An 18,823-nucleotide genomic window follows, 5' to 3' on the forward strand; every position below is an offset into this window, starting at 1 on the left:
TTGTGCTTTACATCTTCCCGAGATGTTCAAGGAATAATCCTCACAAAGCTGACAAACTAGAATTCCAAATTACTTTCCCGTCCGTGTCAGACTCACGAAGAAACGGTTAGAATGGCAAATTTCAATTTGAAATCAAAATGACGGAATGTAACCGGTAAGCCAAGGTAAACACCGCTTCCGGCATTATAAATGTAAGGTAGGACAGCGATGTGACCCTGGCGTTAACATTCGCAAGACAAAAGATTTCCTTACCGCTTCTTTGGATTTCCGACTTGATCCTCTTCGTCGCTCTTGAAGTGCAACATTAACCATGAAGGCCATTGTAATTGAAAAGTTTGGGGGACCTGAGTCTCTTGTTATCAAGGACGTTCCCCGACCTGAACCAGCGAGCGGCTCCGTGGTGATTCGTGTGAAAGCTTTCGGAGTCAATCATGCTGAAATGCATATGCGGAAAGGCGAGTGGGCGGAGTGGATGCCTATCAGTGGCATTGAGTGCGTGGGTACAGTAGCGGCATGCCCTGGCGGCGAGTTCGAGGAGGGAACTCTGGTGGCGAGTGTCATGGGCGGCCTTGGGCGCACTGTCAACGGTAGCTATGCCGAGTTCACGAGGGCTAAGGCCTCAAATGTCGTTGCACTTGGCCCAGCAGCTGCAAAACTTCCTTGGGACCAGCTTGCTGCCATTCCAGAATCATATGCCACCGCATGGACTTGCCTCTTCCGAAACCTTGAACTCTCAAGTGGACAAAAGCTCTTAATCCGCGGCGGGACCTCTGCGTTTGGCAGAGCAGCTATCAATCTCGCCGTCCACGCTGGAGCTCACGTTACTGCGACAACTCGAAATGAAGACCGGGCCGCTCAGTTGACAGCCCTTGGAGTGGAGAAAGTGGTGAAAGAAGGACCGAACTTGTCTGAACGCCTTCCCGAAAAGTTCGATGCGATTCTCGAGCTTGTGGGCAACAGCACCATCCTTGACTCTCTGAAAATGGTGCACCGTGGTGGGAGGGTTTGCCTGGCGGGCTTTTTTGGGCGGCCTAGCCTCGATCCCAGATTTCAATCCACTCCTGCAGATGGCAAGCGGTGTTCATTTCAGCTTCTTTGGCAGTTTCGCTTTCGGGACACCTGAATTTCCCTTGTCAGATGTGCCCCTCCAAGAAGTCGTCAAGATGGTTGCAGATGGAAAAGTGAACGCCAAACCATGGAAGGTTTTCAAGTTTGAGGATATTGGCGAAGCTCACCGTTTGATGGAGAATAGTGAGGCCCAGGGTAAAATGGTTGTGCTCGTGGACTAGTATTCCTAACTAGAGTCGGACAAGTCCTTGGGAGAATTGCTAAAACGACACCCAAAATTGTACAATGGCAGAGTTTTTCACTGCTGGCCTCCCCCAGCTGTTGCTCTACATCAATCCGTCAGTCATTTATCTGGGTTTGTATAACTTTTGAAAACACTATAAGGCAAGGCCGGAGTCGATGTCCGCTTTAAGCCTCGCTGGAATTGCTAGCCAGGATATAGTACATGGTATTCTGACCGTGTTCTGGGCTCTGATGGTTCGACCCTGGTCAGCTCGAATGTCGACTCTTGTGTGGCCTGCTTTGATCATGTCATATAGCTTCTTTTTGTGGCATCTGGTAGACAATGTGGTCTTTGCTGCATTGCAGGGGAGGTTGCTATGGGTTGCTATTAGAGGAAGGGGGGTCGTTTCTAGTGAAGGTCAAGGAAAAAGTTCAGGATGAAGATGAAGAGGCATCTTTACCAAGCACAGTGCGAGATTCTTATTGAGCAATTGAGGATTTAAGAATAGGATCACAACATATATGAAGTCCATATTGACATGGCCACCCCGATAGTGATTTTATCAAGAGCAGATCTTATTATTCAAGCTGATTGAGAGGATGATAATAATGTATGTCAGTACGAGTCTGTAGTAACTCGTCGATCGCGGAACCGTCGCCCCGCACGGAATACTCCTACGGAGTTCCGAGTCACGCCTTTGGTGACTCACGACTGCATCTTTCAAGGCTTCTTCTCTTCATTGATGCTCCTTCGCATGGAAATCTTTTTGCTACAGACCTACAACTTGTGACCAGCGTCTTTTCTCTTCCTAATCCTACCAATTATCCCGAATATCGTTCTCAATATACGTCTTTGCGGGGCACATTCACTGTCAACACCTCCCTCTCCTTCACCAACCATAAAAACTCCAAGTTGATAGTCGAGATGGATCGCCCAGTCGGACCTCCCGTGGAGGTCAAACAAGCCCTGCCACCACCCTCCACCACAATCACAGGTCGCTCCGTCCAACTCGAGCCATTAACCCCCACCCACATTGACGACTTGTATCCCCTCATCGGTCAACCCGAACAAGCCCCTCTATGGACATACATTCCCAAAGGCCCGTTCAACGACAAAGCCTCCTTCGCAGAACTTATCACGACCTACTCCAACTCCAAAGATCCATTCTTCTACGCCATCATCAACAAAACCACCCAAAAACCAATCGGCATCTTCAGCCTCCTCCGCATCGACCTAACCAACCGCGTTATCGAAATAGGCTTCATAGTGTTCTCTCCTCTTCTCCAGCGCACGACCGCTGCCACGGAGGCCGTGTATCTTCTCGCCAAAACGGTCTTTGAGGATCTGGGGTACCGCCGTTTCGAGTGGAAATGCGATAATCTGAATGCGCCGTCGAAGAGGGCAGCAGTACGGTTTGGATTTACGCCTGAGGGGGTGTTTCGCCAGCATTTGATTGTGAAGGGGCGGAATCGGGATACAGCTTGGTTTTCGATTTTGGATTCCGAGTGGCCGGTTGTAAAGGGGGCATTTGAGAAGTGGTTGGATCCGGGAAATTTTGATGCGGACGAGAAGCAGGTCCAGTCTTTGGTTGAGTTGAGGGGAGTTTGATATGAAAAGCGAGCGAGTCGTTTTACTTGGCCTATCAGATGCATTTCGGGATATAGAACATGCCAGGAAAGTGATTAGACAATGTAATAGATATCGTGTGAAATGATGAACACTGGTAAATATGAATTCCTAAATAGGGAAAAGGGTATATGAAGGATCTAGCCAAACCGCTGCTTCGCCAACGCCTGCAGCCAACCGATAGTCTCGTCCTCTTTCTCCCTATACTTCTGCACTCGCTCCTCTCGCTCCGCAGCCCGAGCTCGCATAATCTCCTCCCGTCGAATCTCCCGCTCATTCTTCTTCCGCTGCTCCTTCTCTTTCTCTCTCTTAAGAGATGCAAAGTCATTATCCCCCATAATCTCCGCGTCGGGAGCTGCTTCTGGTGAACCCCCACGAGCATCGGCAAAGGCACGATTCGCAGCAGCGGCTTCCCGGCGTTTCTCAAGCTGACGCTCTCGGGTGCCAGGTTCGGCTCGCGGGGTGATTTCGTCTTCGAGATGGCGTATCTCGGCCTTGTGAGAACGCAATTCGGAGCGGTATTGTTGTCGTGAGTCTTCGCGGGCGGCAGTTGCGTCTTCAATTGCAGTTTCTTTGGGACGGAATGTTAGCTCGTTGCTGTTTCGCTGGAGGGAGTTGTAAAAGCTTACCGCGCTTGAGTTCAAGATCTTGCATGTTCGGTATAGTTGGGCCAGAATGGCTGACATCTCTCGTAGACCCTGGGACCGGCAATGTTGGCCCGTATTCTTCCTCATCGTCCTCGTCATGGCTCGCTGGCGGCGCCGCTCCCACATCCCGGGATGGACCACCTCGTCCATAGTCCGGCGATGCCCTCTCTGTTGGGCCGGGTTGATATTCTGCAGCACTCTTGCGTGCTCTTTCTAGTGTAGCTGGATCATACCATCCCTCGGCGAGTTCACCAAGATTCCTGTACGATCAGCAATGTCCGCCCTAGTAAGAGAAACCCCGAACTTACCATTTGCGAATGAAACTCTTCCACCGCCCTTTCACCTCCTCCTCTGACAGATCTTCAATGAGCAGTCCTTTTTGTATGTCCAAGTACATTGCAAACATCGCCTCGTAGGCCTCCAAATCCCGTCGTGAGAGCTCGCGCGCCTGGCACGGGAGGACCACGGGCTGCGCTGGGGCGTCTCCTTTTCGTTTGTCATGACGATCCCTCTCTGTTCGTTCTCGGCGGTCCCCTCGTTCCTGACCATGTCGATGATGACGCTCAGATCGGTGGCGGTCCGATCGGTGGGGAGAGCGAGAGCGCGAGTGATCGCGGTGTCGGTGCCGATGGGAATGCGAATGCGAATGCGATTGGCCGTGGTTATGGCGGCTGCGGTGGTCCCGGCGACCTGACTCGTGTTCTGTTGAAGGCGATGGTTGCTTTGAAGATCTTTCGGGGGATGGCATAGTGACTATGTTGAAGCTGTGATGGTTGATTAAAGGAAGTGTCAAGTTTTCGAGGTTCCGAGGTTGCGCTCCTTATCTTATCGGGAAGCCATTTCATCTCTACCACTCTTTCATACCTGCTCCTTTTCACGGCTACGGCTGATAGAAAATAATTAAAAATCAAATGCAATCCCTGTATGAATCAGAAGAAGAATAATCCGTAGTGGTAAATACATCTAAGCGAAGAGGTATACAATTTCCAGTTCAAGCTTTGTCCTGAATCTAGCTGGCGGAGGCACTCTGCTCGCTGCTGGAGCCAGCAGGCTTATCGGCCACTGGGGCAGCGCTCGACTGAGAAGAGCTCTTGGATCGACCGGAGGCAGCCATCTGCCAAGCCGGAATGGAGGCGGAGCGACCAAGCTTGGCAAGAGGGCTGTCAGCAGCTGGAGCTGGCGCTGGCGCAGCAGCCGGCTGGGGCTCCTGCTCGGCCGGGGTCACGGTGGCCTGCAGGCTGTTGGTGGCGGGAGCAGCAGCAGGAGTGGGCTCAGGAACCGGCTGGGGAGTCACGGATGGAGTAATTGTAGAGCTGCTGAGAGTGCGACCAACGGTGGGAGCACCGCCGCTGCCACCCAGTCGGTTGCCCAGCAAGACCTTCAAGCTCTTCAACTCAGATCCGAGCTCCTTCAGACGGTTCTCGTTGCCCTCCCGAGCGCCTTCCAGGGCCTTGGGAATCGCATCCTTCAATGACTTGACCTCATCGCTGATGCGGCGGGTCTCGTCGTCCCTCCGTCGCGACGCATTCTTCAGGTCTGCAACCAGATTCTCCACATCCTTCAAAGCCGAATCCAGACGCTCAGTGCGAGCATCCTCGGCGGCCTTCAAGGCTGCGGTATCGGTCGAAAGCTGTTCAATCAGATCAAATGCACGTGAAAACTGCTCGTCGATGTTCTCCTTGTCTTGCTCCAACTGGGGGGAGTCGGCGGGGCAATCAATGGAGCAATGTAGCGCTGATACAGAAGTATTAGCAGGTGAAAGCATGCCAGTATTACCGAGTATAGCGAGTCATACCTTGCCAACGAAGTACAATCCATAGCCCACGCCACCCATCACCGTTGCCATTATAAACCAGTCCCGCCAGTCTCTCTTCGGCGGCCTGTCATGCGATCAGTCTCCGATTCAAGAGGTAATCGAGTGAGTACATACTCTGGAGGCGGCTGCCATTGATTATATGGAGGATAGCCATATCCCTGTGGTGATTGTGAGGGTGGTCGGTATGCAACCTGTTGTGAGGTGTACTGCGACGGCGCAGAGACGGTTCCAGAAGCCGCGGCCGCGGCAACCGGGTCTTCGCCGACTCGCGATAAGGCGAGATCGACCTCCTCTTGTGTAAGATTCTTGGATTGCAGGAATGCCACCCGCTTCTCAATAGGCGACGAAGCCACCGAGGGATCCTGTAGGACTGCGTGACAGTTAGCGCGCAACTTCTCCACCTCGCCATACCGTGGGGAATGGGGATTAATCATACAGGTCACCTAGTAAGCATGAATTAGCGACCGAATGCGGCGGAGAAAGATAATGACAAAGAACTTACCGCAGAGGCAATTAGCTCCTCTCGAGGAGCCATGTTGAAATTCTGCTGTCAATCACTGACGGGGACGATGCAAGAGGAGAAAGTCCAGAGGCAGGGGAAGTGACCGTCATCGGCACCGGCCGTGGACCTCGGAACTTAGGACCGCCAAGCCTCACTTCCCCAGACCGAAGGTCTCGTGATCTTCCCGGCGCGACTGTTTTTCCAGAGTACACCCACCGCTTTCCGCTTCCGGAAGTGGCACGCTCTTGTTTACATCTTCCCGCCGAACCCTACCTGCACGACAAACCAAGTCCCCCTCATCCAGAATTTTGCGCCACGAGTCCAGATTTAAGCTGTCAGTACTGGGACCTTGAACATATTTATTCAAGTTTTACACGAGTCAAGTTTTAATTTCGCCGCGACCGCGGCCTTGTTTTCACCATGTCGCAAGATACTGGGCTGTTCAGCATCAGGCGCCCCCGAGAGGTATGATGATGAACAGTGTACCCAGCTGTCGCAAAGAGTTCCAGGTGCTAATAATCAAATGAAGACCCTCGGGAGTGTACAGAACTATTCTTCCATCCCCCAGCCTTCGTCAGCTATGAAGCGCACGAGCTCCATTGGCTTCAACAATCCCCCGTTTACCTCGCAACACGCCCGCTCAAACTCCCTGTTGAATTCAACGAGCCGACCTCAGCAACCCAATTTCACGCGCATGTCGATGGCTGGCCCCGAGGCTGGTCTCTCGTCTGTACGCCGATCCGTGTCGAGTAACATGTTCCATGGTGCCAGTGCTGGGCGGCAAAGTTTTGCGCCGGGTTCACTTTCGTCTAATTCTGCGTCGCAACAGAACTTGCAACGCCGCAGCAGTGTCTTTTCGCGCCCTTCAGTGGGTGGACCCATGGGTCACCAATCTTTCTTCAACTCGGTTCCAGCCGTTGCAGGTGTGCCTAGGGACCCTCGACCGCTTCGCGACCGATCATTCCAAGCGCGCATCGGACAGGAGTTACTAGAGTATTTGACACACAACAATTTTGAACTGGAGATGAAACATTCGCTAGGACAGAATACTCTCCGCTCCCCGACCCAAAAGGATTTCAACTACATCTTCCAGTTCCTTTATCACCGCATTGACCCAGGCTACAAATTCCAGAAAGCGATGGACGCAGAAGTTCCTCCCATTCTCAAGCAGTTGCGATATCCTTTTGAGAAGGGCATCACCAAGTCCCAGATCTCGGCCGTGGGTGGCCAGAACTGGTCCACTTTCCTCGGTATGCTACACTGGCTGATGCAATTGGCACAGTTGATGCAACGATTTGATAGTGGAGAGTATGACGAGGCATGTGCTGAAGCAGGAGTTGACGTTACCGGGGATCGCATCATCTTCCGTTTCCTCACTGGCGCCTATCATGACTGGCTGCAAGGTGGTGAGGACGAGGATGACGAGACGGCAGAGCAACGATTGGTTCCCCACATCGAGGCAATGTCGCAGGAGTTTGCTCGCGGTAACGAGCGATATGTACAGCATATGGAAACATTAGAGGCAGAGAATCAGACCCTCCGTGAGCAGATCCAGGAAATGGAGAAGAATGCCCCAGACCTGGCCAAGCTGGACCAGCACTTCCGGATCCTGGAGGATGATACGAGGAAGTTTGAAGACTACAACCAGAATGTCAAGGGCAAGATCGAAAAGTACGAAACACGCATCAAGTTCCTGGACGCAGAGATCCAAAAGACCGATGCGGAACTCCAGGTCACGGACAATGAGCGTGCCGAGCTTCAGGCCAGTGTCGACCGGCAGGGGATCACCATTCAAGATATCGATCGCATGAATACGGAACGAGAGCGGCTTCAGAAAAGTCTTGAAGATAGCATGGCTCGATTGGAGGAGACCCACGCCCGCGTCATGGAGAAGGAGGCCGAAGCAAGCCAGAAATTGGAGGATCTGGAGCAAATTGTCAAGGCGTACAACACACTGGGCTACCAGACGAGCCTGATCCCGTCCTCTGCCGTAAATGCCAAGGGCCAGGACTATGAGCTTACTCTCAACGTCAATGAAAACAATTTCTCCGCCAGCCAAATCGGAGGTGCGCCCAATCGGATATCGTCAGAGGGCGATCGCCTCTTAGCCGAGCCTTACACGGGCTATCACCCGGCCCATTTGCTGAATTTGGATCTTCGGGGCTCCGTCCGCAATAGCCTGCAATCGTTGCGCAAGGAGATCAACGAGCGGCGGAAAAAGGCGATTGACGACGACCTTGATCGTCGCAATCTACTCGACAACATTAAGGAGGCGATGGATGAAAAACGCAGTGAGGTCGAAGCTCTGGAGCACCGGCGCCGGGCGGCGGAGGAGGAGTTTGAACGCACCAAGGAAATTACCACCACTCAGAAGACGGCATCAGACGCCCAGATCGAGAAGATGGAGAAAGAACTCGCCAAGATGCGGGCGACACTCAGCGATAGTGTCCAATTGATGGAGCAGCGCGAGATGAACACCAACATCGAGTATGAACAGTTGACACTTCGAGCCAATGCGCTACGAGAAGAGTTACATACCAATGTTGAGACCATGCTCAACGATGTTATTCGCTTCAAGGTCCATGTACAAAAGGGCTTGGAGGACTATGAGAGCTTCGTGGTGGACGAAGTGGAGCAGGAGTTGGGTGGCGATTTACCTGCAGACGAGGAAGAGGAGCTATGAGATGTTTTGGTTCTACGTTCCCCCTTGTGTTTACGAAGTGATGATGAAGATTTGGCATCGGGTTGATTCTACGGTTGTTCTGGTATCACGTTAATTACCTTATCTGATGTGTACATGTTTAATACCCCAGCAATTACAATAGCCCAAAGATGCAGTGATGCTATTTTAGATGGAGGACGCGCAATGCCGGGTGGGCCAAGCGTGTCGCAGATCATTAGCATGAGACTTGTGGCGTTTTCCTCGACTTTCTTTGCTTTCTTTGCTCTTCTCAGCCTGCTGTTCCAGTAAGACGAGGTGGACTCCACTTGGTGCACGTTCCAGCGCTAGTCGGCACTGTACAACGGAGGATATGCCTCCATTGATTGACTGCGCAATGTGTATGTTGGATGTTGCCCTGGACTCTGCAGAACCTCCTCCTTAGCGTGTTTCTTGACCACTACTTTGTCTGGGTTTTGACCAATCACTCAATCCCACGGGTATAGTGTGGCCCCGCTCTCGTCCCTCCTGAATCTCAATCTGAAGCAGTTCAGTGGACCGATCGGCAGACGACGTGTAAGCTCGAGGGGGAGAAGACCTCTCTACTGCCAGCCTCCTGACTTGCTCGTTTCACGTTAAACGTCTCCACGAACGAACACACCGCACGGCGCTTGACGTGATTGCTTTTGCAGCTTGTCCTGCCTTTTTGGGACAGACTGACAACTCAGCGTGGCGCCATCTGCTTCAGAACCTGCCCCTGGTGGCCCTGAAGAGCCCTGGCGAGGCTCCTCCTGTTGAGCCCCTTCCCCGGCAGGCGGCCCAACCTCGCCTTCATGCCGGGCTCCTGCGTCGGCTCCACATGGAAAGTGTGGAACTATATCGCACCAATATGGGTCTGCTGTCGATAGTGCTGCCCATATACCTGCCGTATACCTGCGCGATGATCAACCCTGATTCGACATATTGACCCTGGATGGTCCGTATGAGAAACCGCCAGTTGCAGATTATCAATGCCGATCTCCACAATTCCCTAGGTAGGACAGTCGGTCTAGATATCTCGGATATTCCAGACAGCGGACCTGGTCTCCAAACCGAGACGGGATGCTAAGTCCATAATGCGAAATGCAGAAAACGGCTCGGGATACGAGGTATATAAGGCCCTCGAAATCCTCCTTCAAAGCCTTTTTTGAATCACAGTGCTGTGCGCTTTCCTTTCACTTCTACCAACTTGAGATCAATCGTCACCGAGTGACTCAGTCGTTCTTTTTAAACCCACTTTCTTTTTTTTTTTACAAACACACACATCTTCACCATGAAGTTCAACGTTATCTTCGGCCTGGCTGCCGCTCTGGCTCTGGCTCCCAATGCCGTTGCTTTCAACCTGGTACGTTGTCAGACCAGCCAAGATCCTCTTATCCTCTCTGATAGCTTCATACTCAACGTTCTGTCTTAGTTTGGCAACCAGCAGGATGCTACTCCCACCTCTGGTGCTCAGCCCTCCGGTACTGTCCCCAGTGGTCTCCCTCAGGGCTCCAGCAGTGGATCTGAGGGTGGTTTCGGCGGTGGTGCGCATGAGTCTGGTCGTCCCCGGGCCTCTGGTACCGCCCCATCCGGTGGTGCTGAGCCCAGCGGTGGCATCGGCCATGGTCATCATGGTCACCATGGCCACCATGGCCACGGTGGTCAGGGCGGTTTCCCCTCTGGAGGCGCTCAGCCCTCTGGTAGCTTCGGTGGCTTTGGTCAGGGTGGTGAAGGTGGCGCTACTCCTACTGCTGCCCCCTCCGGCACTTTCGGTGGCTCTAGCGGCTTCATCACTGTCTCCGGTGCTCTCCCTACTGGCTCAGCTGTCCCTGAGTCCGGTAGCTCCTCCGTGGGCAACGAGCAGTTCGAGCGTATCCACGCCCGTCAGATCCGCCCGTTCTAAGTTTAGATCTTGGGTAATCACGCCCTTTTCGGATATCCCCGTTGCTCCGTGTGAAATAGGTCAAAGCTGTGTTACTGTGGCTGCTGGTTCAGTCATAAAGAGAAAGTGTTATGTATCATAGCCTGCAGTTCATGCAAATGAGCGTCCTTTTGCTCCTATGAAAACTGATCGTACAATTGTAAGATAGTGTGTAACTATGTTAATCTCTCTCGTGAGGACTGAAAGGATAACCCGACTACTCCATATTCATTTCTTCCTCAGTCGGCAGTCGACAAGAATCCGCCAGCCCAGTGACCTTCCACTCCCCATTCAGCTTATGAAGTACAAATAGGTCCACCCCAACGTGATCCACAGCCCCATTGATTTTGGCCCGGAACGGGGCCCATACAGTGGCAAGGTTCCCCGTCTCGTGAACCTTCACTTCAGGATCCCAAATTCGCTCATCAATAGTGTCTTTGAGCGCGGCCACATGTTCAATGAAGGAGCCGATTGTACAGAAACGTAAGGCCGTAGGCGATGGAGGTGCGAGGGACATGCCCCCGGCTCGAATGCAGTGCTTTTCAAAGTCAACTCGGGATTTGGTATTCAGCGCTGTCAGAAACCCCTGGGTGGTAGCAATAATAGCTTGGGTCTCCTCCGATAGGTTGGGTTCGAGTGCGAGATTGGCGCAGGCGTGGGTTGGTATTGTCCAGCACATTTTCATAGGAGGCATAGACTAGGTATAACCTATGGACGTAGAAGAGGGTTACAGGCTTGGGTCCTATTGTCTATTTTACATCAAGTTACTTGAAGGGGCAAACGTTCTGGACGCAGCGGGCTGCTTCTTCAGGGCATCGCTAGCATCGCTGGCACCGTTGCAACCTCCTCCCGCCCCGTATTGTGCAACGTTGTACAGACTCCTATCCAATTATAGGATATATTGGGATCTCTTGATCTCCGAGAGTATGCATATCCTTGATACATCATTAGCAAGTAAGTTGGAGTGGTGGACTCACCCTCTCGATGTGAAGTAAATACGGCGACTCCTATTGGCCACAGCAACTTACGCTGAGTCAGCATGCTGGGTCCGCCCAGCCAAATTTCCAGCTTCACGATTTCCTCCGCGATCGATTAACGCTCCCCCTCGCGACGAGAAAATACCACCCGTGACTTTGCTAGAGTTGATGCTGTGTCAAAGGTACAGACCTGGAGACCTCCACGACATGTGCACATCGTGATCGATCCCGAAATGCGCCACATTACACTTGTGCCCATTGAGACCGTGTTTCCTCCGCAGGCGTCCTCCGCGGGACTGATTGCCGTGTCATGAGAAGGTGCTTGAGCGCCGGTCGGCTTCTGCGAATTGGCCGCGTGCCAATTGTGCCTCGCCTGCCTGCTCGCTCACTTCCATCGGTATCCCGCCTCCAGACTCGTTTCGCCTCGACGATAGACCGGAGAACGCTCACCGACGACGAGTATCAACTTCTCTTCTCATACAATGGACCGCCGTCTATTCCTCTCGACTCATCGCAAAGGACCAACCCCGAGAGTTGGCTACCGATATTAGCGAAATGTGCACCGCCACGCAATACGCAGACGCAGAAAAAGACGAAACCGACCCAGCCTGGGGAGCAGGTTGGGTCTCTGCTAGAACACGAAAATGAGCTACTTCGCGCTCATACGCTGATGGGCTATCTATGGCTGGCGAGGACATATTCGAATTTGAATCTATTGGGGCACTTGGGGTTTGATCTCAATCAGTGGTCTACGGTGCATGCCTACTTGACCCAGCTTATCGACGCATATGAAACTCTCGTTCCGTACATGGCCTCGCAAAATGCATTTCAGGGATTCGATTGGAACGTGGATGGCCTGTCTTTGGACGAGCTTACAGATAGGGATGTCCGACGCCCAAGCCAGTCGATGAAACCGCTTCCGCCATCTGATATAGTTCCCCTCGACCTTTTGACAGAACGGCCTGCTCCGCGGGATCTTGGAGATAGGTTTCTGGGTGAGGTTTTGCTAAACTTAGGCTATATTGTGCTAAGAGCTGCCGACGCACCAAAAGAAGAAGCCAATCTCGCCATGTCTCATGTATTCCGAGTCCTTGCTCGCCTGCATCATCTGGATTTGATCTCCGACAGAGTCTATCTATATCCAAGGAACGACCCCAGCCAAGTTTCATTTCGTCCACCCGGTCTCAACCTATTATCAAGCCATATTATGAGCGTCTTGTCTGACGCTGCATGGCTTGAACACGAAGCTGCACTCGCAACGGCAGCAACAGAAGCGGGCGAGGAGCCACCGTTCCTCCCTTTTAAAGTGGGAGTCCGCGAGCTTGGCCCTGAGATCTGGTTTGAGTTGGTTCTCTGGTGCTGTGTCGAGCATGGATTCGCTAAGCAGGGCGCAGCCTTGGTAAAGGATATGAGCCAGCGAACCGGCGATAAGGCTTGGAAGATCGAGAGCTGGGCGCTTCTGGTTCAGGATCTGGATGTTGTGCAGCAAACCAACATCAGCACTGAGACTACTTGGCGTCGCCCAGGTGATACCAATCCGCCTCAGACATTCAAACGCCATGACAAGCCTCCGTTCAATGGTCTCGGAAAACGAACTATTAGCACGGAAGTTGTTGCAAGCCTGCGAAGCGGCCTGGTCAACAAGGCCTACAACGGTGTGGGGTTCCACGGTGCAACTCCCTCGGACATTCTTCAACAATCGGCGTCCTTGAATGCACTACTCGAACCGACCAGCGCACTCGATGATCTGCGGCCAACTAACAAGTCCACGAACTGGCACCTTATCAGAGTCCTCGAGTCGGGCTGTCTGCATCCCTATGAAGATCCGACTTTGTTTGAGCAACTATTACGGTCTACCCAACACGTGGTACCACCGTGGGGGGGATATGGTGATGCATCCGGCCAGGACTTGAACAGTGTGACGCGAGCGCAACTATACGATGAAAGTGCCGCAATCGCTGGGTTGGTGGAACTTAATCTCAAAGCTTATGCTTATAAACGGCAAGCTGGCCGCGCTTTCTATCAGTACGCGTGGCTGCAAAACATCGTTGATGCTAGCAAGGCCTATCACATCCAAGCATTCTTCGAGCAGCTAAGCCTTGCCAAGTCCGAAATCCTTCCCTTCTTTGATTCGCAGCGATTTGACCTGCACGAATACGACACATCCTCCGTGCCACAGGTCTCCAGTGTCACATTGGCTGAACTTCTTGACCTTGCCGCCGTTAATCGCGCTTATGATTTTGGCAATTGGTTGCTGTTCAATGATGCTATTGATGGTCCTGCGATTCCAGCCTCCGCCTATGGCGACCAGGTCATTGCGCCATCGATTCTCCGTTTTGCCTCTGCTTCGCAAAATATCGAACTCTGCGAAAAGGTCATCTCCTCGCTCAGCATGCCACTTTCCGTCAACATGCTCAAAGCCCTGATCAACTCTTACATCGACCAAGAAAATTGGGATCGTGCGATCGTCACGCTCGAGTACCTTCGTGATTTCAGACTGAAGTCATGGGGCTTTAGCAATCTAACCGCATTGGGGGCCAAGATTATCCGACTCGATGCGTCTATCAAACACCAGCAGTCCATAGGGGCCTCCGTAGACGAGAAGATGATCAAAAACCTTGAGTGTGCAAATGATCTTTTCCTGCGCTTCTTTCGCATGGAATTCAACACACCTGCCAGCAAGAATCGGCGAGTCACAGCCTTCCAGCAGAATGTCTTGTTGCGTCTGCTCTCTGTATTCCGAACCCTTCCTGGTCACATTGCAAATCTCGCCAAACAGGTTGACCTCAAGGCACCCCCACCAAGCCGTCTCAAGCTCAAATACATTCCCGCAGTCTCCTTCCACAACCTCTTGTCTGCCGTTGTAGACACATACGGCAGCACATTCGGCTTGAACATGTGGTTCAAATGGTGCATCCATCGTCTCCCACCTGACCGTGTTCGCCAGCGCGAAGGTGGCCTCACTCGCCTCCCTGCTCGCAAGGAAATGTCCTGGCCTCAAGGCGACCCAACCTTCAGCATGCAATGGCTCCAACACACACAAAAGCGAGCCGTGAATCCCAACTACAACACCATCCGTATCATCGCGCAAGCCGCTATGCGAGAATTCGAAATGGAGCGGCATCCGAGAAAATCCCAATCCGACCCCTCATACTCATCCTTACCAATCCCACGCAACCAACAACTCCCCTTCTTCGCCCGAGGCCGCACATACAGACCCCTAATCTCCCGCTTCGAATTCCAAGGCCTCCCCGTCATCAGCGGCAAACCACCCGAAACCGCCCCAGAAGCCTCCCTCGACTTCGCCGTCTACATGTTCCTCCGTCACGGCATGCCGCAGGACCAGATTGAGCTAGAAATCCCGGGCTACTTAGCGCGCATGTGCAATCGTGGAGTCTTTCATAACCCAGAGAAACGGACAAGGGACCGTATCTGGGAAATCCGGCGAGACCCGTTTATGGATTCGGGTCCGGTTTGGAGGACAATGCGGTACAAGCGGAAAGGTGGTCAAGTGGCGAAGACTTTGCCGGAATCCCAGAATCCCGAGTGATCTGGTGTGTATATTATGTGATTCTACGATTGTAATATAGGTTGATATCCAAAATAGATTAAGCTTCACCTGAAATCAAGCATACTCTCTTCTGTCTGAATTGGTTTTCAAAAGTGGAAGAAAAAAAAATCACCTCATTGAGATCACCAGTACAAGCCATCTATGGAACACAGAATAATAATTGACTGCCATGCACAACTCAACAGGAAAAAAATCATTGAGATATTCGAACAGTCTGTGATTGAGCTATGAAAAGAGTCTCCAGTAAAGACCAGGCCACCCTGAAAATCTTAGGCCTTCACCCGAAATAAGAGAACCACCAACACCAGAACTCCATGAAACAAACAAGTAGAAAATGGTGAAAAATCAAATACAAACCTGCCAAATAACCCATTTTCCTGCTGAACTAACCACCCACACACTTTTAGAAAGTCATAGTCAAAACCGCCCCCATCCACCGATGTAAAATACGCCAAAAGGGTTCCTCCCGATGTACAATGTGTTGGAACAATGCAGGTAATTTGGTATAAAGCTAGGGAAAAAGGGATAGACAAAAGGATATTTCAAGTAGACACACCTCCCAAACTCGATGATCAGAGTCGTGGGAGGCTTAGAAGAACGAGAGACGGATTGACAGAGATGATGAACGGGAATAGACAGTTAGACTTATAAGTGGCAATTGAGACCAACATCATTTGAGTAGAAAGAAGACCCGAAAGGTAGGAGTCGAATATGGTAGGTGCGTATATGAAGGAAGATATACCAGATATCAAGTTCGGACGAAAAGGTCATGAAGTAGAAAGAAGAAGGGGGTAAGAAAGGAGAAGATAATCAAAAGTTAGGGCGAAGGGTAGGAGGTATTGAAAAAGTGAAATTGAAAAAGGGATGTAATGAGATTCATCTTTCTTCGTGTTTCTTCTTGACTCATCAAATGTGCATATAAGCATTTCAAAATATCTTCCCTTTTTTGGCACAGACCATAATCAGATCCAGATCCAATTATCAATTCGGATCCCAGTTTACTTCCTCATTCGGATATGGGAAGAAGGAGCGGATGAACTCGCCGCTGATAGGATCGTACGGGAAGTACAGATTATCCGTGGCTGGGCCGTCGAATTGGATGGTTGCCATCTGGTCGGTGGTAGGGATGTTTGAGAAGGTTGGGTAGGGTTGGTATTGGTGATCCCCAGGTTTTATCTCTTGGTCTGTTCCTGGGGCGTGATTGTTCAGTGAGAGGTCCTCCAGGCTGGGGCCCCAGAAGTCATTTGTTTCATTTGTGGCGCTTTGGTCCAGGTGTTGAGTTTCGGGGAGAGAAAGTGTGGATGTGGGTGCGGGGTGGTATGTGTTGGAGGGCATGTCGCTGACGTCAAAGTTCATGCCTGAGGAGAGACGACGCAGGCTGATATCGCAGAGCTGCCAGGCGCGGCGTGAGGCGATGCTATGCTCTGACATGGCATAGAGCCAGCGGGTGCCTTTCTTGGCTAGCACGATGAAGTGCCGTTCTGAATCAGGCACATGTACGCTGCCAAAGGACAGTTCGAGGAGCAGCACCGTTGTTGCTTGCATCAGATAGTGCAGGATGCACCACCAGGGGGAGATCTCGTAGAGTTGAACTGCATTCGGCTCTTCCGGGATCAGGTCTAGCATGCGCTCGGCGGACTCGAGCGTCAATACGGCCATTTCGTGACTAAAGCTCGTTCTCTCAGCGGGGCTTTTCTTCTGATCGTCCCGCCGACAGAGACAGGGGCGGCCGAGAATGATCCGGGCACTGTAGTATTGGAAGGCGAGAGCGAGTTTGCAGCGAAGCCGTTCCGGGCCTTCATCTTCCTTGCGGGTGAAATCGAGGAAAGAGGGGAGACTGTGAAACCAAAGGTCGATTCGAGAGCGCAGCTCACCGATTCGATTCTCAATGTGTGTCCACGGCACCATGACACAATCCACGGAATACACCTTGTTCACAATCTCTTGCACGACAACTGCCAGATCACAGTAGTACAAGTGGCAGAGACCCGAGTTGAAAGGGATACTTTTCACCCACGAGTTGTCGCGTGTGCGAGATGAGTGGGTGGCTGACTTGCCCCCAGTTGGGTTCAGTGGCATGTGTCGAACTTGAGCGCTGGCCATCACCTCGTTGATGCGCTGATCCCGAATGTCGGTGTTGTTGAGGACCTCTGCAGCCTGAGGCTCGTGTAGCTGTTCTTCTTCAAAGGGAACTGGCAGGGGCGTGGTGCAGACACCATCGAGAATGCAAGTAGCTCGGCCAGTCATGATACCGAGCATATGCTCGAAGGTGTATAGACACCACCATACCCGGTAGCGAGCCTCTTTGGAGATGTTCGGAGTTGTGGAGCTACTGCTTTTCATGTTAACGCCGAGCGTGATAGCGGATCGCACCGCCAGGGCGGAGATGCGCCATGCCCTATTGATCTGGTCGGATGCGAGGAGGTAGAAAGCGATTAGGCCCTCAACCTGGACCTGTTGGAGATCAGGGTGGCTAAACAGGACATCGCCATTCATACTGAGTATCCTGGCTCGAGTCAGGTATATCAAATGATCCCGATCATCTCCTTGCCACGATGCCTCGATAAGATGAGCATGTTTCGCCCCAATCGCGAAGATCATGTTCAAGATCGCGAGCCATTTGTCACCAGGTCGTGCATTACTGTCGAAGAACGTTCGGTACTGTGCGGTGAATAGTGGTCGGTTGATAATAGGGAAAAATGGATGCACAGTTTTCAGGTAATCATCGAACAGTTTATCGGCCACCTGTCGAGGAGGCATGGAGTACAGTTCTATCGGTCCGGGCACGGAGATGTCGAGGTCGTCAAGATGGTAACTCACAGCATGTAGAGCAAGGTCGTCGTCCTGGCGCTTACTCTGACCTGGCTCCAACGACCCCGGTAGTCCGTTTGATCTGTGCTCGGCCTCTCGCTGAAGCCGTTGCATCCATGTAACCTCAGAATTCTTCCCCATATATCCAGTTGCTCTCGAGTTTTCGTTTCGGTTCAAGTCCTCTTCCACTCGATCAATCGCTTCAAGGGATCCGATGGATGAGGGTGAACTCATTTCGTCCATATCTTCCTCTACAGCATCATCGTTGGGCGTGACCGAGTGAGACTGGTTGCTGTTGCTGTTGGAGTAGTCGACTTCGGTACCATGCTTCACATTGAGGGAGAGACGTTAGTTACGGCAGCTGTCCCTGCGGTATGAAATGAAACAAACCTTGTCCAGCAAGCTCTTGATGCGGTCTGCAGTACGACTCTCCACCAAATGACCCAACTCCTTGAGAAGATTTTCATATTCTTGCGCTTTTTCGGAAAGGTTGTCCACTTGTCTAGCCCATGTCGAGTATGATTAGCATCAATCTCGTCATCACCATCCGAACGAGCTTCTCAAGCCAGAGAACCTGGCTAAAACACCGCACAGCAGATCATACCTTTTTGTTCTCTCCTTCCATCCCACCGGATAATTGCAAGTCACCCTCAGTTCTCGACACTGGCGACAAATCGGGGTATCACCGCTACACTTTGTCTTGCGCGCGCGACAAGACTCACAAGCACGCGGAACACGGCGATTATATCTGGGGACAATCCCCGCGCGGGATCGTGGGATCGCCACTTTGGCTTGATTCCTCAATCCTAGGGAGTCCGCAACCGATACTGATCTGGCGGGAGGTAGGTTATTGTTCTCCGTTTCAGACTTCAGGATTCCATTTGGAGGCGCAAGGCCCTCGCTGGGTGCCTTCTGAGAAGGTTCCTCCATCGTCATGATCGTAGCCGACCGCTCGCGGGTTGTTCGGGATGGCTGATAATG

General features: G+C 52.0%; 9 protein-coding genes across 9 annotated transcripts; 5 read left to right on the forward strand and 4 right to left on the reverse strand.

The window, feature by feature from the left end:
- Positions 1–310: 310 nt before the first annotated feature.
- On the forward strand, positions 311–1,289 carry N7458_010934 (uncharacterized protein; the record flags this gene model as incomplete). Its single annotated transcript, XM_056914316.1, has 2 exons — positions 311–1,003; positions 1,068–1,289. The coding sequence occupies 2 exons, from the start codon at positions 311–313 to the stop codon at positions 1,287–1,289; spliced, it is 915 nt and encodes a 304-aa protein (XP_056763165.1).
- Positions 1,290–2,215: 926 nt separating this feature from the next.
- Positions 2,216–2,899, forward strand: N7458_010935 (GNAT family N-acetyltransferase; the record flags this gene model as incomplete). The annotated part of the gene is made up of 1 exon (XM_056914317.1): positions 2,216–2,899. One exon carries the CDS (start codon positions 2,216–2,218, stop codon positions 2,897–2,899), a length of 684 nt encoding a protein of 227 aa, XP_056763166.1.
- Positions 2,900–3,057: 158 nt separating this feature from the next.
- Positions 3,058–4,312, reverse strand: N7458_010936 (uncharacterized protein; the record flags this gene model as incomplete). Its single annotated transcript, XM_056914318.1, has 3 exons — positions 3,058–3,488; positions 3,547–3,824; positions 3,873–4,312. The coding sequence occupies 3 exons, from the start codon at positions 4,310–4,312 to the stop codon at positions 3,058–3,060; spliced, it is 1,149 nt and encodes a 382-aa protein (XP_056763167.1).
- A 261-nt stretch (positions 4,313–4,573) lies between these two features.
- On the reverse strand, positions 4,574–5,915 carry pex14 (putative peroxisomal membrane anchor protein (Pex14); the record flags this gene model as incomplete). The annotated part of the gene is made up of 5 exons (XM_056914319.1): positions 4,574–5,257; positions 5,360–5,444; positions 5,495–5,750; positions 5,817–5,823; positions 5,883–5,915. 5 exons carry the CDS (start codon positions 5,913–5,915, stop codon positions 4,574–4,576), a joined length of 1,065 nt encoding a protein of 354 aa, XP_056763168.1.
- A 387-nt stretch (positions 5,916–6,302) lies between these two features.
- Positions 6,303–8,565, forward strand: N7458_010938 (kinetochore-associated Ndc80 complex subunit NDC80; the record flags this gene model as incomplete). Its single annotated transcript, XM_056914320.1, has 2 exons — positions 6,303–6,347; positions 6,412–8,565. 2 exons carry the CDS (start codon positions 6,303–6,305, stop codon positions 8,563–8,565), a joined length of 2,199 nt encoding a protein of 732 aa, XP_056763169.1.
- Positions 8,566–9,853: 1,288 nt separating this feature from the next.
- Positions 9,854–10,465, forward strand: N7458_010939 (uncharacterized protein; the record flags this gene model as incomplete). Its single annotated transcript, XM_056914321.1, has 2 exons — positions 9,854–9,925; positions 9,995–10,465. 2 exons carry the CDS (start codon positions 9,854–9,856, stop codon positions 10,463–10,465), a joined length of 543 nt encoding a protein of 180 aa, XP_056763170.1.
- A 235-nt stretch (positions 10,466–10,700) lies between these two features.
- On the reverse strand, positions 10,701–11,162 carry N7458_010940 (uncharacterized protein; the record flags this gene model as incomplete). Its single annotated transcript, XM_056914322.1, has 1 exon — positions 10,701–11,162. One exon carries the CDS (start codon positions 11,160–11,162, stop codon positions 10,701–10,703), a length of 462 nt encoding a protein of 153 aa, XP_056763171.1.
- A 608-nt stretch (positions 11,163–11,770) lies between these two features.
- Positions 11,771–15,010, forward strand: N7458_010941 (uncharacterized protein; the record flags this gene model as incomplete). Its single annotated transcript, XM_056914323.1, has 1 exon — positions 11,771–15,010. One exon carries the CDS (start codon positions 11,771–11,773, stop codon positions 15,008–15,010), a length of 3,240 nt encoding a protein of 1,079 aa, XP_056763172.1.
- Positions 15,011–16,012: 1,002 nt separating this feature from the next.
- N7458_010942 (Zn(II)2Cys6 transcription factor) lies at positions 16,013–18,778 on the reverse strand (the record flags this gene model as incomplete). Its single annotated transcript, XM_056914324.1, has 3 exons — positions 16,013–18,169; positions 18,233–18,344; positions 18,447–18,778. The coding sequence occupies 3 exons, from the start codon at positions 18,776–18,778 to the stop codon at positions 16,013–16,015; spliced, it is 2,601 nt and encodes an 866-aa protein (XP_056763173.1).
- Positions 18,779–18,823: the final 45 nt, after the last annotated feature.

This window comes from Penicillium daleae (assembly GCF_028827525.1).
Source record: "Penicillium daleae strain IBT 16125 chromosome Unknown utg000008l_segment0_segment0, whole genome shotgun sequence".
NCBI lineage: Eukaryota > Fungi > Ascomycota > Eurotiomycetes > Eurotiales > Aspergillaceae > Penicillium > Penicillium daleae.